This window comes from Mobula hypostoma, chromosome 1, assembly GCF_963921235.1.
Source record: "Mobula hypostoma chromosome 1, sMobHyp1.1, whole genome shotgun sequence".
Taxonomy (NCBI): Eukaryota; Metazoa; Chordata; class Chondrichthyes; order Myliobatiformes; family Myliobatidae; genus Mobula; species Mobula hypostoma.
The window spans coordinates 210,098,593-210,113,395 of NC_086097.1; the positions used below are offsets into that span (position 1 = coordinate 210,098,593).

At 41.4% G+C, this 14,803-nt stretch overlaps 1 protein-coding gene across 2 annotated transcripts in view; it reads left to right on the top strand.

The window, feature by feature from the left end:
• lyn (LYN proto-oncogene, Src family tyrosine kinase) overlaps nt 1–14,803 on the top strand; it is a 105,588-nt gene that overhangs the window by 26,063 nt on the left and 64,722 nt on the right. Inside the window, exons 2-4 of one of the 2 annotated variants that reach the window (XM_063063808.1) lie at nt 11,299–11,363; nt 14,334–14,388; nt 14,481–14,580. In XM_063063808.1, the coding sequence (XP_062919878.1) occupies nt 11,304–11,363; nt 14,334–14,388; nt 14,481–14,580 (215 nt within the window). In that variant the 5' untranslated portion in view covers nt 11,299–11,303. Of the gene's footprint in view, nt 1–11,298; nt 11,424–14,333; nt 14,389–14,480; nt 14,581–14,803 lie in introns of both variants that reach the window. The other variant, XM_063063800.1, reaches the window with a different exon arrangement.

Genomic DNA, 14,803 nt, shown 5'->3' on the forward strand with positions numbered 1-14,803 from the left:
TACTGTGACTAACTTCCACAGCCTTCTTGAGAAGATAATTCAAGATACCTTATCCACTTTTCATCTTCTCTCAGACTTATTTTAAGACTGTAACCACTGGTTATGTAAATCCTGGCTCAGGAAATTATTATCTTTACATTAACCCTGTCAAATCCTTGTTAGGGGCACGTCATTCTTTTAACCTTAGATTAGGCTTAATCTGTTAATCCCTCCCTCATAAAACAAACACACTGCATTGCTGAACTTCTGCAAGGTTTCCTCCATTATAAACGTTAGCCTCCTTGTACAGGGACTCCAGGCTAGTAAACAAATTGCAGATATGGTCTCACCATGGTCATATTTATGTGGAACAATTAGGATCATAAGCTGTGAGCTGCAATAGGAATCAGCTAGCTGTTTGCCTTCCTAATTATTGAGTCCACTCGAAGGACTTCCTGAAAACGACGAATAGTTCCTTTGAACACTCCCTACTTGTCCCTGCTCACTAATCTCTCTCCCGGCACTTATCCCTGCAAACAGAAGGAGTGCGACACCTGCCCATTCACCTCCACCCCTTTCACCTCCTGTTAGGGCCCCAAACCCTCCTTCCTGGTGAAGTATAGAACCATAGAACCATAGAAACTACAGCACAGAAACAGGCCCTTTGGCCCTTCTTGGCTGCGCCGAACCATCTGTTTAGGTTGCTTACTGTACCTGGTGCTTCAAATGCAGCCACCTCTCCCTTGGTGAGATCCAACGTAGATTGGGGGGGGCCCCTTTGTCGAGTACTTTTTCTCTATCCACAACAAGCAGCATTTCTTGGTGACTAACTATCTTAATTCCAATCCCCATTCCCCTTCCGACAGGTAGTAATTTCTGGATTGTTACCTGTGCCAAGGGCCAGTGAGGTTTGAAACAGGATGATCTGTCAGATAAATACGTGGCTGAGAAGCTGGTGCAGGGGTCAGAGTTTCAGGTGCTTGGATCATTGGGAACTCTTCTGGGGGAGGTATGGCCCTGTACAAAAGGGACGGGTTGCACCTGAACCCGAGCAGGACCGATATTCCCGTGGACAGGTTTGTTAGAGCTGTTGGGGAGGGTTCAAACTAATTTGGCAAGGGGATGGGAACTGGAGTAAAGGGACGTCGGATAGATTGGATGTTAAAAAAGCAAAGACAGCATGCAGTCAGATGTCAAGAAGGTCAGGCAGATGATAGGACAAAATTGCAGCCAGCAAGATAAGTATCAGTGCATTAGGAATGCAGAATCAAAAAGGCCACAGATACAGTACTCAGAATGTTATATCTCAATGCACAGAACAGAAGAAATAATCTTATCAGTGGATCAGTGGTAATTTCAGTAGAATAAAAGAAATTACAATGGTATGAGAGAGGAGTTGGCCAAAGTAAATTGGAAGGAAATTGCTGGCAAAGATGACACCAGCAATAGCTTGAGTTTGTGGGAAAAATGAGGATGGTGCAGGATAAATGTATTCCAAAAACAAAGAAGTACTCAAATGGTAAAAGACTAAAATCATGGCTGACAAGGGAAGTCAAGGCTAATGTAAAAACAAAGGAGGTGGCATACAACGAAGCAAAAATTAGCAGGAAGATAGAGGATTCAGAATCATTTAAAATCCTACAGAAAGCAACTAAAAGAATAATTAGGAGGGAAAAGATAAAATATAAAGGCAAGCTAACAAACAGTATCAAGTTGGATTGAAAAAGCTTTTTCAATTATATATAAAAAAATAAGAGAGGTGAGAGTGGATATAGGACAGCTAGATAATGAGGCCGGAGAAAAAATAACGGGGGGGGGGGGGGAGTGATGGCAAGGAGATGACAGATGAACTAGATGAGTATTTTGCATCAGTCTTCACTGTGGAAGACACTAGCAGTATGCCAGGTGTTGAAAGGTGTAAGGGAAGAGAAGTGGGTGCAGTTACTATTACAAGGGAGAAGGTGCTCAAAAAGCTGAAAGATCTAAAGGTACATAAATCACCTGGACCAGATGAACTGCAATCTAGGGTTCTGAAAGAGGTAGTGGTAGAGATTGTAGAGGCATTAGTAATGATCGTTCAAGAATCATTGGACTCTGGCATGGTTCTGGAGGATTGGAAATTTGAAAATGTCACTCCACTCTTTAAGAAAGGAGGGAGGCAGCAGAAAGGAAAGTATAGACCAGATAGCCTATCCTCAGTGGTTGAGAAGGTGTTGGAGTCAATTGTTAAGGATGAGGTTGTGGATTACTTGGTGACACAGGACAAGATAGGACAAAGTCAATGTGGTTTCCTTAAGGGAAAATCTTGCCCTGACAAACTTGTTGGAATTTTTTGAGGAGATTACAGGTAGAATAGATAAAGGAGATGCAATGGATGTTGTATATTTGGACTTTTAGAAGGCCTTTCACAAGGTGCCACGCATCAGGCTGCTTATTAAGTTAAGAGCCCATGACACTAGATGAAAGTTACTAACATGGTTAGAGTGTTGGCATTGGTAGGAGGCAGCGAGTGGGAATAAAAGGATCTTTTTCTGGTTGGCTGCCAGTCTTCAGCAGGGGCTGGTGTTGGGACCACTTCTTTTTATGCTTTATATCAATGATTTAGATGATGGAATAGGTGATTGTGTTGCTGAGTTTTCAGATGATACAAAGATTGCTGGAGGGGCAGGTAGTGCTGAGGAAAAAGGAAGACTACAGAAGGACTTAGACAGATTCAGAGAATGGGCAAGAGAGTGGCAAATGAAATACAATGTTGGAAAATGCATGGTCATGCACTTTCGTCGAAGAAGTAAATGTACAGTCTATTTTTTAAATGGGGAGAAAATCCAAAAATCTGAGATGCTAAGGGACTTGGGAGTCCTTGTGCAGAACACCCTAAAGGTTAACTTGCTGTTTGAGTCAGTGATGAGGAAGGCATGTGCATTTCAAGGGGTCAAGAATATAAGACCAGGGATATGTTGCTGAGGCTTTATAAGGCACCAGTGATGCCTCACCCTGAGTGCAGGCCCAGAGCCATCAAACGATCCTCACACGATAGCCCTTTCATTCCCAGAATCATTCTTGTGACCCTCTTTGAACCCTCTCCAATGCCAGCACAATTTTTCTTAGATAAGGACCCCAAAACTGTTCTGTTCTGAAACCTCCTGAATGTTGAAAGCCAAGACAGAGTAAATGTAGAAAGGATGTTTCCCATGTTGGGGGAGTCAAGAACAAGAGGGAACAGCCTCAGGATAGAGGGACATCCATTTAAAACAGAGATGTGGAGAAATTTCGTTCATCAGAGGGTGGTGAATTTGTGGAATTTATTGCCACAGGCAGCTGTAGAGGTCAGGTCATTGGGTGTATTTAAGGTGGAGAGTGATAGGTTATTGGTTGGCCATGGCATCATAGGTTATGCGGAGAATGCCAGGGAGTGGGGCTGATGAGGGGAAAAAAGGATCAGCTATGATTGAATGGTGGAACAGACTTGATGGGCCAAATGGCCTAATTCTGCTCCTATGTCTTATGGTCTTATGGCCTTATGGTCTTGTATTGGTTCATGGCCTCTTCTTCTGCCACAAATGCTCAACCTTCAGGTAGGAGGAGCAACACTTCATGTTCCATCTGGGTAGCCCCCATCCTGATGGTAAGAACACTGATTTCTCTAACTTCTGGCAATTTTTCCCACTCCCTCTTCCTTCACCTTTCATTTTCCTGTCCCCCCCCCCCCCGGCTCACCTCTTACCTCTTCTATTCTTACCAACTTCTCACCTCCCCCGATGGCCCTCCTCCTTCCCTTTTTCCATGGTCCACTGTCCTCTCCTAACCGATTCCTTTTTCTTCAGCAACTTACATTTTAAACTTATCACTTCCCAGCTTCACGTTTCATCTCCATTACCCCCTCCAGCTGGCTTCCTAGTTTGTATTCTTACCTGTTCCCCCATCTTCTTATTCTGGTTTCTTCCTCCTTCCTTTCCAGTCCTGATGAAGGGTCTCAGCCCAAACCGTCAACTGTTTATTCTTTTTCATGGATACTGCCTGACCTGTTAAATTCCTCCAACATTTTGTATGTGTTCCTCTGAACACCAACACTTTTGATCTTATGCCATTTTAAAAATGTGTACTATTTTCTCCCCAAACAGATGACCTCACATTTCCCCAAGTAACCTTGTATGCCTTGTATGTGCCCCTTTACCTGACAGAATCTCCCCCACTATCCAATGGTAGCCAGCTTTGTAGCTCAGTAAGCTTGGATATATTGCAGTTGACCTCTTCATTCAGATTGTCTATATAGATTGTGAATGGCTGCAGTCTCAGCATGGATCTCTATGGCAACCCACTGTCACAGCCTCCCAAAAATAGCCAGTTTATTCCTACTTGGTCTTCTCTCTTTAGAGAAAAGGATTGAGAGAACTGGAGGATCGCCCCAGTGGATAAGATGCAGTTGGTGAGGCCCTGAGGAGAGGTGGGAAAGAAACCAATGTACCATGTTTGAGGTTAACAGAGTGGTAACATTGAGATGATTTTGAGTTTGTGGAACTGATAAGAGGAGACTGCAGGCACAGTTAATTAAATATCTCAATCTTTTGTAGCAAAAATGGGTGAAGGACCTGAGTGATCTAGGGTCTGGGGCTGTGAACTGCCTCATTCTTTAAATGTTAAAGAATGTTACTTTATGAATGGAGGAAATGCGAGCACGATGCTGTTGGAAGGACATGAGTTGAATAGGACAAGAAGGAATACATGTTAAATATGGAGCTGAGGTTGGGGTAAATGAAAAACTGAAGATAGTTTTTAATGGGATTGAAAATGTTTTAATCCTTTTCTGGAACTGCAGGAATTCTGATTAGGAGGGGAAAAGGGTTGTGGGGAGATAGTGATAAAAGGATTTGATCAGACCTGATCTTAAAGTTCAAATTACATTTATTATCAAAGTATGTATACTTTATACAACCTTGAGATTTGTCTCCTTTCGGGCAGGCACAAAACAAAGAAACCCAGTAGAACTCATTTAAACAATATCATCAAGCACACAATCTGCAGGAAGAAAAAACAAATTGTGCAAACGATAAAAGTAAACAAATAACATCCGGAAATGAAGTTCACAAAAGTAAGTTCAAAACCACAAAGCCAGTCACAGTCGATCTGGAACCCAATTAGTTGCAGGCCACAGCCTCAGTTCAGCGCAGAGCAGCAAGTTGAACATCAGCCCATCACTTGTCTCTGGCCCCAACCTTTTCAAATTGGCCCGATACATAAATCTGCCAAATAGCAGGTCATTCCTCATTCTCAGACCTGCGCCCCGCCACTTCGATACACTCTCAGGCCTGGAATCCATCACCCTGATTCGGCCTGGTGCTGAAATCAGTCAAACACCGGCTTGTTTGTTGCTCTCGGGACTGGGCCCCACTGCCTCAACTCTACGGCTTTGAATTGCCTCCAAGTCCATTTCAGCACCCAAATATTGGCTCATCCCCTGCTCTCGGGCCTGCGTCCTGCTGGAACCCAGTCATATAGTATGAGTATATGAAATGCTAATGTTAAAAGAGATGGCTCTGAATATGGAGAGGATGATTAAGGGAGGAGAGCAGTAAGCTCAGGAGATAAATTGAGGTAAGGTTTGAAATCTTTGGTTGAGAAGTCACTAGATAGCAAGAAGCAAAGAGTTGAGATACCTTATGGTCAACTTTTGTTACCTGTATGAGTAGTAGAACAAGGACTTTATATGTGATAACAGAAGTGGAAGAAGATGCCATGCTCTAGGAAGTAGAGTGCCAGAGGGATTGGATTATATTTGGCAATCTCCAAAATATGACTGCAACATTTTGAATGAAAGAAGATAGTGGGACGTCACAGCAGGCAGGGAGGTATCCTTTATGTTGTGTGCTGGGGCAGAAGGCTGAGGGTAGCAGACACCAACAGAATCAACAAGCTCATTCGTAAGGCCAGTGATGTTGTGGGGATGGAACTGGACTCTCTGACGGTGGTGTCTGAAAAGAGGATGCTGTCCAAGTTGCATGCCATCTTGGACAATGTCTTCCATCCACTACATAATGAACTGGTTGGGCACAGGAGTACATTCAGCCAGAGACTCATTCCATCGAGATGCAACACAGAGCGTCATAGGAAGTCATTCCTGCCTGTGGCCATCAAACTTTACAACTCCTCCCTTAGAGGGTCAGACACCCTGAGCCAATAGGCGGGTCCTGGATTTATTTCCTGGCATAATTTACATATTACTATTTAACTATTTATGGTTTTATTACTATTTATTATTTATGGTGCAACTGTAACAAAAACCAATTTCCCCCGGGATCAATAAAGTATGATTATGACTATGACTAATTAGCCATCGATTATTGCTTCCTTTCCCTAGAGATGAATTACTTCCAAATAGAGTCATAGAGCAATACAGCACAGAAACTGGCTCTTTGACCTATCTAGTCAGTGCTGAAATATTATTCTACCTAGTCCCATCAACCTTCACCTGAAGGATAGCTCTCCATACCCCCTCCCATCCATATGCCTATCCAAACTTCTCTTAAGTGCTGAAATCGAACCTGTGTCCACCACTTCTGTTGGCAGGACATTTCACACTCAGCACCCTCTGAGTGAAGAAGTTCCCTTTAAACATTTCACCTTTCACCATTAACCCATGACCTCTAGTTCTGGGCTCAACCAACATCTGGAGAAAGCCTGCTTACATTTATCCTCTCTATACCCCTCATTAATTTTGTATACTCCTGTCAAATCTCCCCTCGTTCTATGCTCTAGGCAATAAAATTCTAACCTTTCCCTATAACTCAGGTCCTCAAATCCCAGCAACATCCTTGTAAATTTTCTCTGTACTCTTTCTATCTTATTGGTATTGTTCCTGTAGGTCGGTGACCTAAAATGCATACAAATTACTTGCTGCACTTGCAGTGTTTTGTGCTAAAGAACATACAGTCTTCTCTGAATGCCAGCGTTTACAGTGAAGTCATCCAAAATAAGATTAGCAAGCCTTCATTCACAGTGGTCAAATATTTTGAAGGGAAATGTGGCTAATTGTCAGGGTTCAGAGATTTGACACTGGGGCTTGGGGGTTGGTGGTCGTGGTGGGTAGGAATTAAGGAGGACACTGGAAAGATGATTACTAGATTTCCTATTTGGCAGGGTGATCAGTAGTGAGCAAGTTAATGGGCAATTGGGATTGTTGTTCTGGAGGAGGTATAGGTATTTATCTTAATAAGCCCTTTGAAGGTGCAAATCACAGAGAAAGTTCAGAAACAATGACAATAAAGTAGAGAGGTAGAGTGCTGTACATTACGTGTAATGATTTCAAAAGCAAGAAAATGAGTAAAGTCAAAGAGGAAACTCAGAGTAATTGGAAAGTCAATCAGAGGGAGGAAATGGATGGGAATAGAAGTGATGGGAATAGAAGTGATGGGAATAGTGTGGATGGAGCAGCAACTAAAACTGATATGAGCAGGCACAGGAGAGTGAAGTTATTTAAGCTTTATGTTGGGGGGGGAGGTGATAAAAATGGAGGCCTGTAACTTTGAAAGGCGTCTTTTTCATGCACTTCTAAAACCCTTTTGAAGCTAGATTGAGACATCTGCTCAGATGAAGCTAGATTCATATATATGTAGTTGGGCTACATCTTAACTTACCCACTTAACTCCCTGGGTGTCAAAACATATGTCTGAATAGGCTCAATGTCCCCTTAAACATGTATGGCCTTTCAATTTTTAGGGGCTGCTGTTTAAGCTCAGTATTACTTTCCCACAATATAAAGGCCTCCTGCGTATTTTAAGTTTCCTGTTTCGAGTTACAAGTCTCAATTTATGTGCCAGACCTCCTCTCCCCACATTGACCTTCATCGCTCTGCAACTCCAAAAGAGAGCGGGGGAGTGGGTGATGTTAATCTCTTCCTCAGCACTTTTTTTCCCTGTGTTCCCTGTCTCTACTGCTGCCTTCCTGTGTGACTGTTCAAGTGACCATCTACTAAATGCCTCTGAAATAGGGAGACAGTTAGCCACGATATTTAACAAACATATATTTTCTTACTGTATTTGCTTTCTGTAACTTCCCCATTATTATAATCAATGCAAATGCATAGTTTCAAACCACAAATGCTCAACACCAATACATTTCAGAATCCTCAGTGAAAAATAAGTAAAAATACAGCTGTTCCATCCAACCTACCCCACAGCACCACAATACTGAATGCATCATGATGCATGCTCTCCTCACCCACCTGTAGATATGTAACATTCTGCACAGACAATAAATCAATTATTAATTATTAAAATGAATAACGAGAAACACTTCAATGGGGAAACAAATTTGGGAAATTCACCACACTTCCTCTTAGATAACTGAAGTCCAACAGGTTACGTTGTTCTGATTCCCTTTCCAGAATATAATACTTTTTATTTAAAGTGATCGGCAGAGAATAGACCTAGCTCTTCCTTAAAGAATATTTCAATCCTGTTATTTGTGCATAAGACTTATAAAGTCAATAATCTGTGATATCAGTCTTGCTGCACAACAAAGATCTGAGAAAGGCATAAGAGGGGTGCCTGTCAAAGGTCTGGTCCCTTCTTCTCCAATCCCACCCCACCCAAAACAGCTCACCCATTCAACAAAACCAGGTGTAACTTCACTTTATCCTGTGCTTGGCTAAACGTGTTCTAGTTGCTGCTCTAAACCAGAATCATAAAATCCATTTTTATCCATTTCTCCCTTTGGTTTACTTCCCTCTCACTCCTAGAATTATCCTTGACATCATGACTTTATTCATGCCTCTGCTCATGAAATTACTTGCAGTGCACAGTTGATCTACATTTCTGTTACTTCTCCTTGCTTGGTTCCCTGGTAGATGAGCCTGGAGCAGTTCCCTGTTAATCTCTACACGTCACCGAAGGGCTCACAGAAGCACATTGTCAAACTTCTGTGGGAAGCCTTTTGAATGGAGATGCACAGACAGCATCTGCAGTGCACATTTTGTATACCAGTTGTTGCTCTTATCCTGAAGAAACAGTGCACATTGCTTTCTCTATAAAGGTTACATCAGGATCAAGAAACTATAACATAAGATGGATCACAATTCGACTTCAAAGAAAATGTAATTCCAGTTAGCAGAACTTTTCTCAGTGTCTTCATTCACTGAGTGTCAAAGATTAGAATGCAATCTCAGGAAATGTCAATGTGTGGTAAGAACTGACAAATATTAATGTGAATCGGAAAGTTAATATAAATCATTACTTTAATTGTGATAAATGCTAGTCAGGCTGTGCTCATTGAAGTAAAATTGCCTAAACTGGAAATCTAAAGAGTTTGGCATTCCAATGCTTACAATCATTCTCTGTGTAATTAAAACAATTTTTTTGAGTTTTTATTGTATTATGTAAAGATGCAAAATATATATTTAGAACATGCCTGATTTGAATGACTTTTGTCAATACATTTTGGTGAGGAATATGCATTGACACTATTGTACTGTGGATCAGAATGAGAGGAAAGATTAAAGATTGAAAATGACATTGGGGCCAGTGAGTCTTACTTCAGTGGTTGGTAAGTTGATGGGAAGATCCTGAGAGGCAGGATTTATGAACATTTGGAGAGGCATAATATGAGTAGGAATAGTCAAAGGTAGGCTTTGTCAAAAGTAGATTGTGCCTTATGAGCCTGATTGAATGTTTTGAGGATGTGACTAAACACATTGATGAAGGTAGAGATGTAATGTATATAGATTTCAGCAAGGCATTTGACAAGGTACCCCATGCAAGGCTTACTGAGAAAGTAAGGAGGCAAGGGATCCAAGGGGTCATTGCTTTGTGGATCCAGAACTGGCTTGCCCACAGAAGGCAAAGAGTGGTTGTAGATGGGTCATATTCTGCATGGAGGTCGGTGACAAGTGGGATCTGTTCTGGAATCCCTACTCTTTGTGATTTTTATAAATGACCTGGACAAGGAAGTGGAGGGATGGGTTAGTAAGTTTTCTGATGACACAAAGGTTGGAGGTGTTGTGGATAGTGTGGAGGGCTGTCAGAGGTTACAGCGGGACATTGATGGGAATCAAATCTGTGCTGAGAAGTGGCAGATGGAGTTCAACCCAGGTAAGTGTATGGTGGTTCATTTTGGTAGGTCAAATATGATGGCAGAATATAGTATTAATGGTAAGGCTCTTGGCAGTGTGGATGATTAGAGGGATCTTCGGGTCCGAGTCCATAGGATGCTCAAAGCTGTTGCGCATGTTGACTCTATGGTTAAGAAGGCATATGGTGTATTGGCCTTCATCAATCGTGGGATTGTGTTTAGGAGCCAAGAGGTAATGTTGCAGCTACATAGGATCCTGGTCAGACCCCACTTGGAGTACTATGCTCAGTTCTGGTCGCCTCACTGCAGGAAAGATGTAGAAACCATAGAAAGGATGCAGAGGAGATTTACAAGGATGTTGCCTGGATTGAAGAGCATGCCTTATGAGAATAGATTGAGTGAACGCTGCCTTTTCTGATCAGAGACATTGATCATGTAAATAGTCAGAGGCTTTTTCCCAGGGTTGAAATGGCTAGCACGAGAGGGCAGCTTTAAGATGCTTGGAAGGAGGTACAGAGGAGATGTCAGGGGTAAGTTTTTTATACAGAGAGTGGTGAGTGCTTAGAATGGGCTGCTGGCGACAGTGGTGGAGGCGGATATGATAGGGTCTTTTAAGAGACTCCTGCGTAGGTGCATGGAACTTGGAAAAATAGAGGGCAATGGGTAAGCCTAGGTAATTTCTGAGGTCAGGACATGTTTGGCACAGCTTTGTGGGCCAAAGGGCCTGTATTGTGCTGTAGGTTTTCTATGTCCTATGTTCTAAAATAGTTGCGGAAGAGGCAGATGAGAGGGCGGGAAAGGGTTGATAAGGAGAGTTACTTCCTAGATGTGAAAAGGCCACCCAAGATCAGTTGCTGAGTGACTTAGATAGTATTTTGATTGATCTGTTATCAACAGCAGCTTTGAAATTGAGGAAAACGGGGACTTTATATCCAATTATCAACATTTTTGCCAATGTGGTAGGGTGAGCTTTAGAAATAAATGCTAAAGTGTGAATTGTAAATCTATATTTTTGGAAAATGGTTCTTAATGTACAAAGTGATCTCAAATTAATCTTGTATAGCAGCATATCAGTAGCTAGTTTTACACATCAATCTACATTATTTTCAATATGGTTCAATCACAGCCAAAACTTCACCCCTAAATGCTCATGACAACATAAGTTTTACCTAGTTCGATTTCTTGCGGAATATTTGGAATATGTGGCATGAACAGCAGTTAAATCTTGCAGAGCCTCAATAATATATTGTTTTACAGAAAATATGGGATGTATAAAGTCAAAGAACTTCTCGGAAGAACCAAAAGAACTGAAAGAAAATCGAGTACGTAAATCTGAACCAACTATTTATGTGAGAGATCCAACATCCAATACACAAGTGCCAGTAAGTAGAGAAGTGAAGGGAAAGCATCATTGCAAAAAGCCAGGCAGATGCATGACTGACCTACTTAAACATTCATTGTCCCAATTCCAAACCTATGAATTATAATTAAAGATTTGACTTGATTTTATTTCATCTACCAATTAATTTTCCATTACTAATAATCAGTGCTCTATATTATTTAATGCATAGTTGATTCACATATTAAGGTATTCCCTTCATCTAAGCATGCCTACTCCATTGATATATATTTATCTAAATTCTGTTTTACCAGCTTCCCTGGTATCATCTCAACCAAAATGTGCTCACAAATTGTTATATGGCCGCCGTGTGATTAATATTTTAACCATGCAGTATCTCCCCTCTTGAGTACAAGGTGGGAAAACAAGTTGTACCATTTTTCAATCCACCCATCTTCTCTGTAATGCCATGCAAGAACTTTAATCTGTTGCTGCATCTTCCACTGTGATTTTAAAAAAAAGGCCTAATCTCAAACAGCATTCTGTTTGGTTAAACATCTCCCAGGACTTTGCCACCACTTACCTTGCCATTCTCCAGTGGGTTTGCATCTTGATCAAATCATTGCAGATAAAATGAATTATGCCATTCAGCCCCTAATATCTGCTAACTCAGTCAAAGTGATGATGTATCTGACTGGAGCTTTGTTTCATTTGAAGTTTCATATCCTTTGATGCCATTCAAGAAAAACAGTTTTACACAGTTTTCTTTCCTTTTGGAGGAAAGAACTTCTCAATACTTGCAGAGAACATGCTACTTTATTTTCCTCCAATGTGAGTTGGTTTGCCTTGTCTTCACCCTGCTCCTTTCTTCTTGATGCCTTTTCATTACGTGAAATAGGCTTAGAGATCCCATTCCCAAAGTTTGCAATCATGCCATAGAATGAGCACAGAGCCACATTAACAAGTCCAGTTACTTCATTGCCATGGGAACATGCAGTGGTTCCAGTGGATGTGCTGCACGACACAAAGCTGTGTCTGTGGACAATGATGAATGTGTTATGGAAGAAGGGTTTGTTTCCATTGATCCCCTTCCCAAATACTAGTCATTTTCCTTCCTCCTGTTCTCTGAGGAGCAATGTGCTTGGTCTAAACTGCCCATGGGGGTCAAGATCATTGACATCCTGAAAAGCCTACCTACAACTCATTGCTCATTAACCTATCCCAGTCTGCTGTGCACTACGACATTAGGGAGGACGCTGATGTTTTTACCTTAGCAAGATGGACTTTGGCTCATTCTAGAACAGAGGCCATCAGTTTAGTAGGGAGAAGGATTTGCAAGGAATGCAGACTTCCCATAGGCTCAATGATGTGCCATTTTCCAGGAAATTTAGACTCCATTCAACATCTGGCCCTCTACATTTATCAGCCACTGTTTTTCAAAAGACTTGATCATATCTTCTGATTCTGTCTGTGCACTGCTCACATGTATAGTGACCACTAGGACCACCACTGTAAACGCCATTGGGTGTGAGTCAGGGATGTCCATAGCTCTACAGGGATTTTTGTTCTGCATTCCAAAGAGTGTTTGGATGCATCATTTTCTTCCACTGCACCAACAGAAATCTTGCCATCAGACAGGGTGGACCTGGTCAATGTCATCAAACTCTCCACTCGCACCTCCCTCCCCCCCCATCCTTGCCCAAAGCTGGACGGGAGAGTGGAAGAACAGGTGTTCAATAACAAAGTGATACACTTTGATGCCGACATGACTGAATAGAAATTCTTTTGAGGACCCTCCCCCTATCTACAAGCTTGCACAAAAGTTGCCATGAGAATGGGCCTGCTTTCCTCTGTGGTGCAAAGCTTCTGTCTGGCTTCTCCCATTGAGTAGGATTTAGCTTCCATCATCTATCGCTGCCTGCCAACACGATCTGCAAACCTTTGAACTGTGCGTCCAGGATGGATTTGGAATATGCCACTTTCCTTGACAGCTCTTGGAATTTACCAATAATACAATGAGCATTTCCATGAGGATCCATACAGGTGTTCCCACCTACACTCTACTGTCTTGATTCTCATCAGAGCTTTGTGGAATAGACTGATACACTGCTTCTCTACATTTCTGCGACCTAACTGCCAGGTAGAAAGGCAAGCCTGTTTGACAGTGGTGGTACTAGCCTGGTGGTGTCAAGTATATGGATGCAGTGTTTTCCTCACCTTTCTCCTACTCTGTGTGAATGTGCCCCTCAAGGGAGATGGGACTGGCCAGTTACTGGAAATATGAGTTTATCAAATTATACAGAGCACTGCTCTATAATTTCTTTAGAGACTTCTAGCTGTAACTTTTTGAGTATAGTAATTAAATAATTATAACTCTAGTTCTTCAATGCCCCCGTCAAACTTGATCACTGAAGCAGAGCAAGGTATGCTTTGGGAGGGGAAAACATTTTTCCTCAATTGTCTGCATATCTCTTTATTTTAATATAATCATGCAACCTTGTTTTAATATGAAAAGCAATGCAGACAGAATTGTACCTTCTATGCAATGGAATTAATGCATTTACACCTATGGTATTAAAAGCATGCTCTTGTTTCTTTATGCAATGGAATTAATGCATTTACACCTATGGTATTAAAAGCATGCTCTTGTTTCTTTTGTATTTTGAATGATTCGCATGCATGTGATATGGATCAGCTATTCAGCTGATCCATTTGCAATACCACACGATATAATGCTTTCTTAATTCCAAGCAGAGCTTGTGAGCAGTTTTCTCGTTACTACATCATTTGAAGCTAATAATCAATTGATTGCTTTGTATATTGATATGTGGGAAACAAAATCCAATGATCATCATCTGATTTGGTGAGGTGGTTTGAATTAATGAGCTGCACCACTTTAAACATTTTGGCATTCAGAATATTGGCATTCTTGAATAACAATATCTTGTTGCAGAATTCAAAGAGGGATACTCATCTTTTACCTGGGCAGAAGTTTCAGAAATTTGAAGGTAAACTTGTATTACAAAACAAATTTCAGTGTGGATAATTGTTTCTTGATGTGGAATGAAATTAATAACCTGCCTTCTATATGTCTGAGCAGAGACTGATGGCAAAGTTGTTATTGCCTTATATCCATACGATGGAAACCATGATGATGATCTTTCTTTCAAAAAAGGTGAAAAGCTAAAAGTGCTTGAAGAGTAAGTAGCCACTTCCTTCTTCAGTTAGACTTATCTGCAGGAAGAAAATAAGGAGCATTGATATTATTTTCGTTGCTCTGTAATTCTGCTGTCTTGCTTTTGCACACTGTCCCTTTCTGCAACATATACAATTGTGGACAGAAAATCAATTCTCTCCATACCCAAGATCCAGACACAAGTAATTAGTGACTGCGATTAGAGCAATTGTATTCTTGGAAGGGGG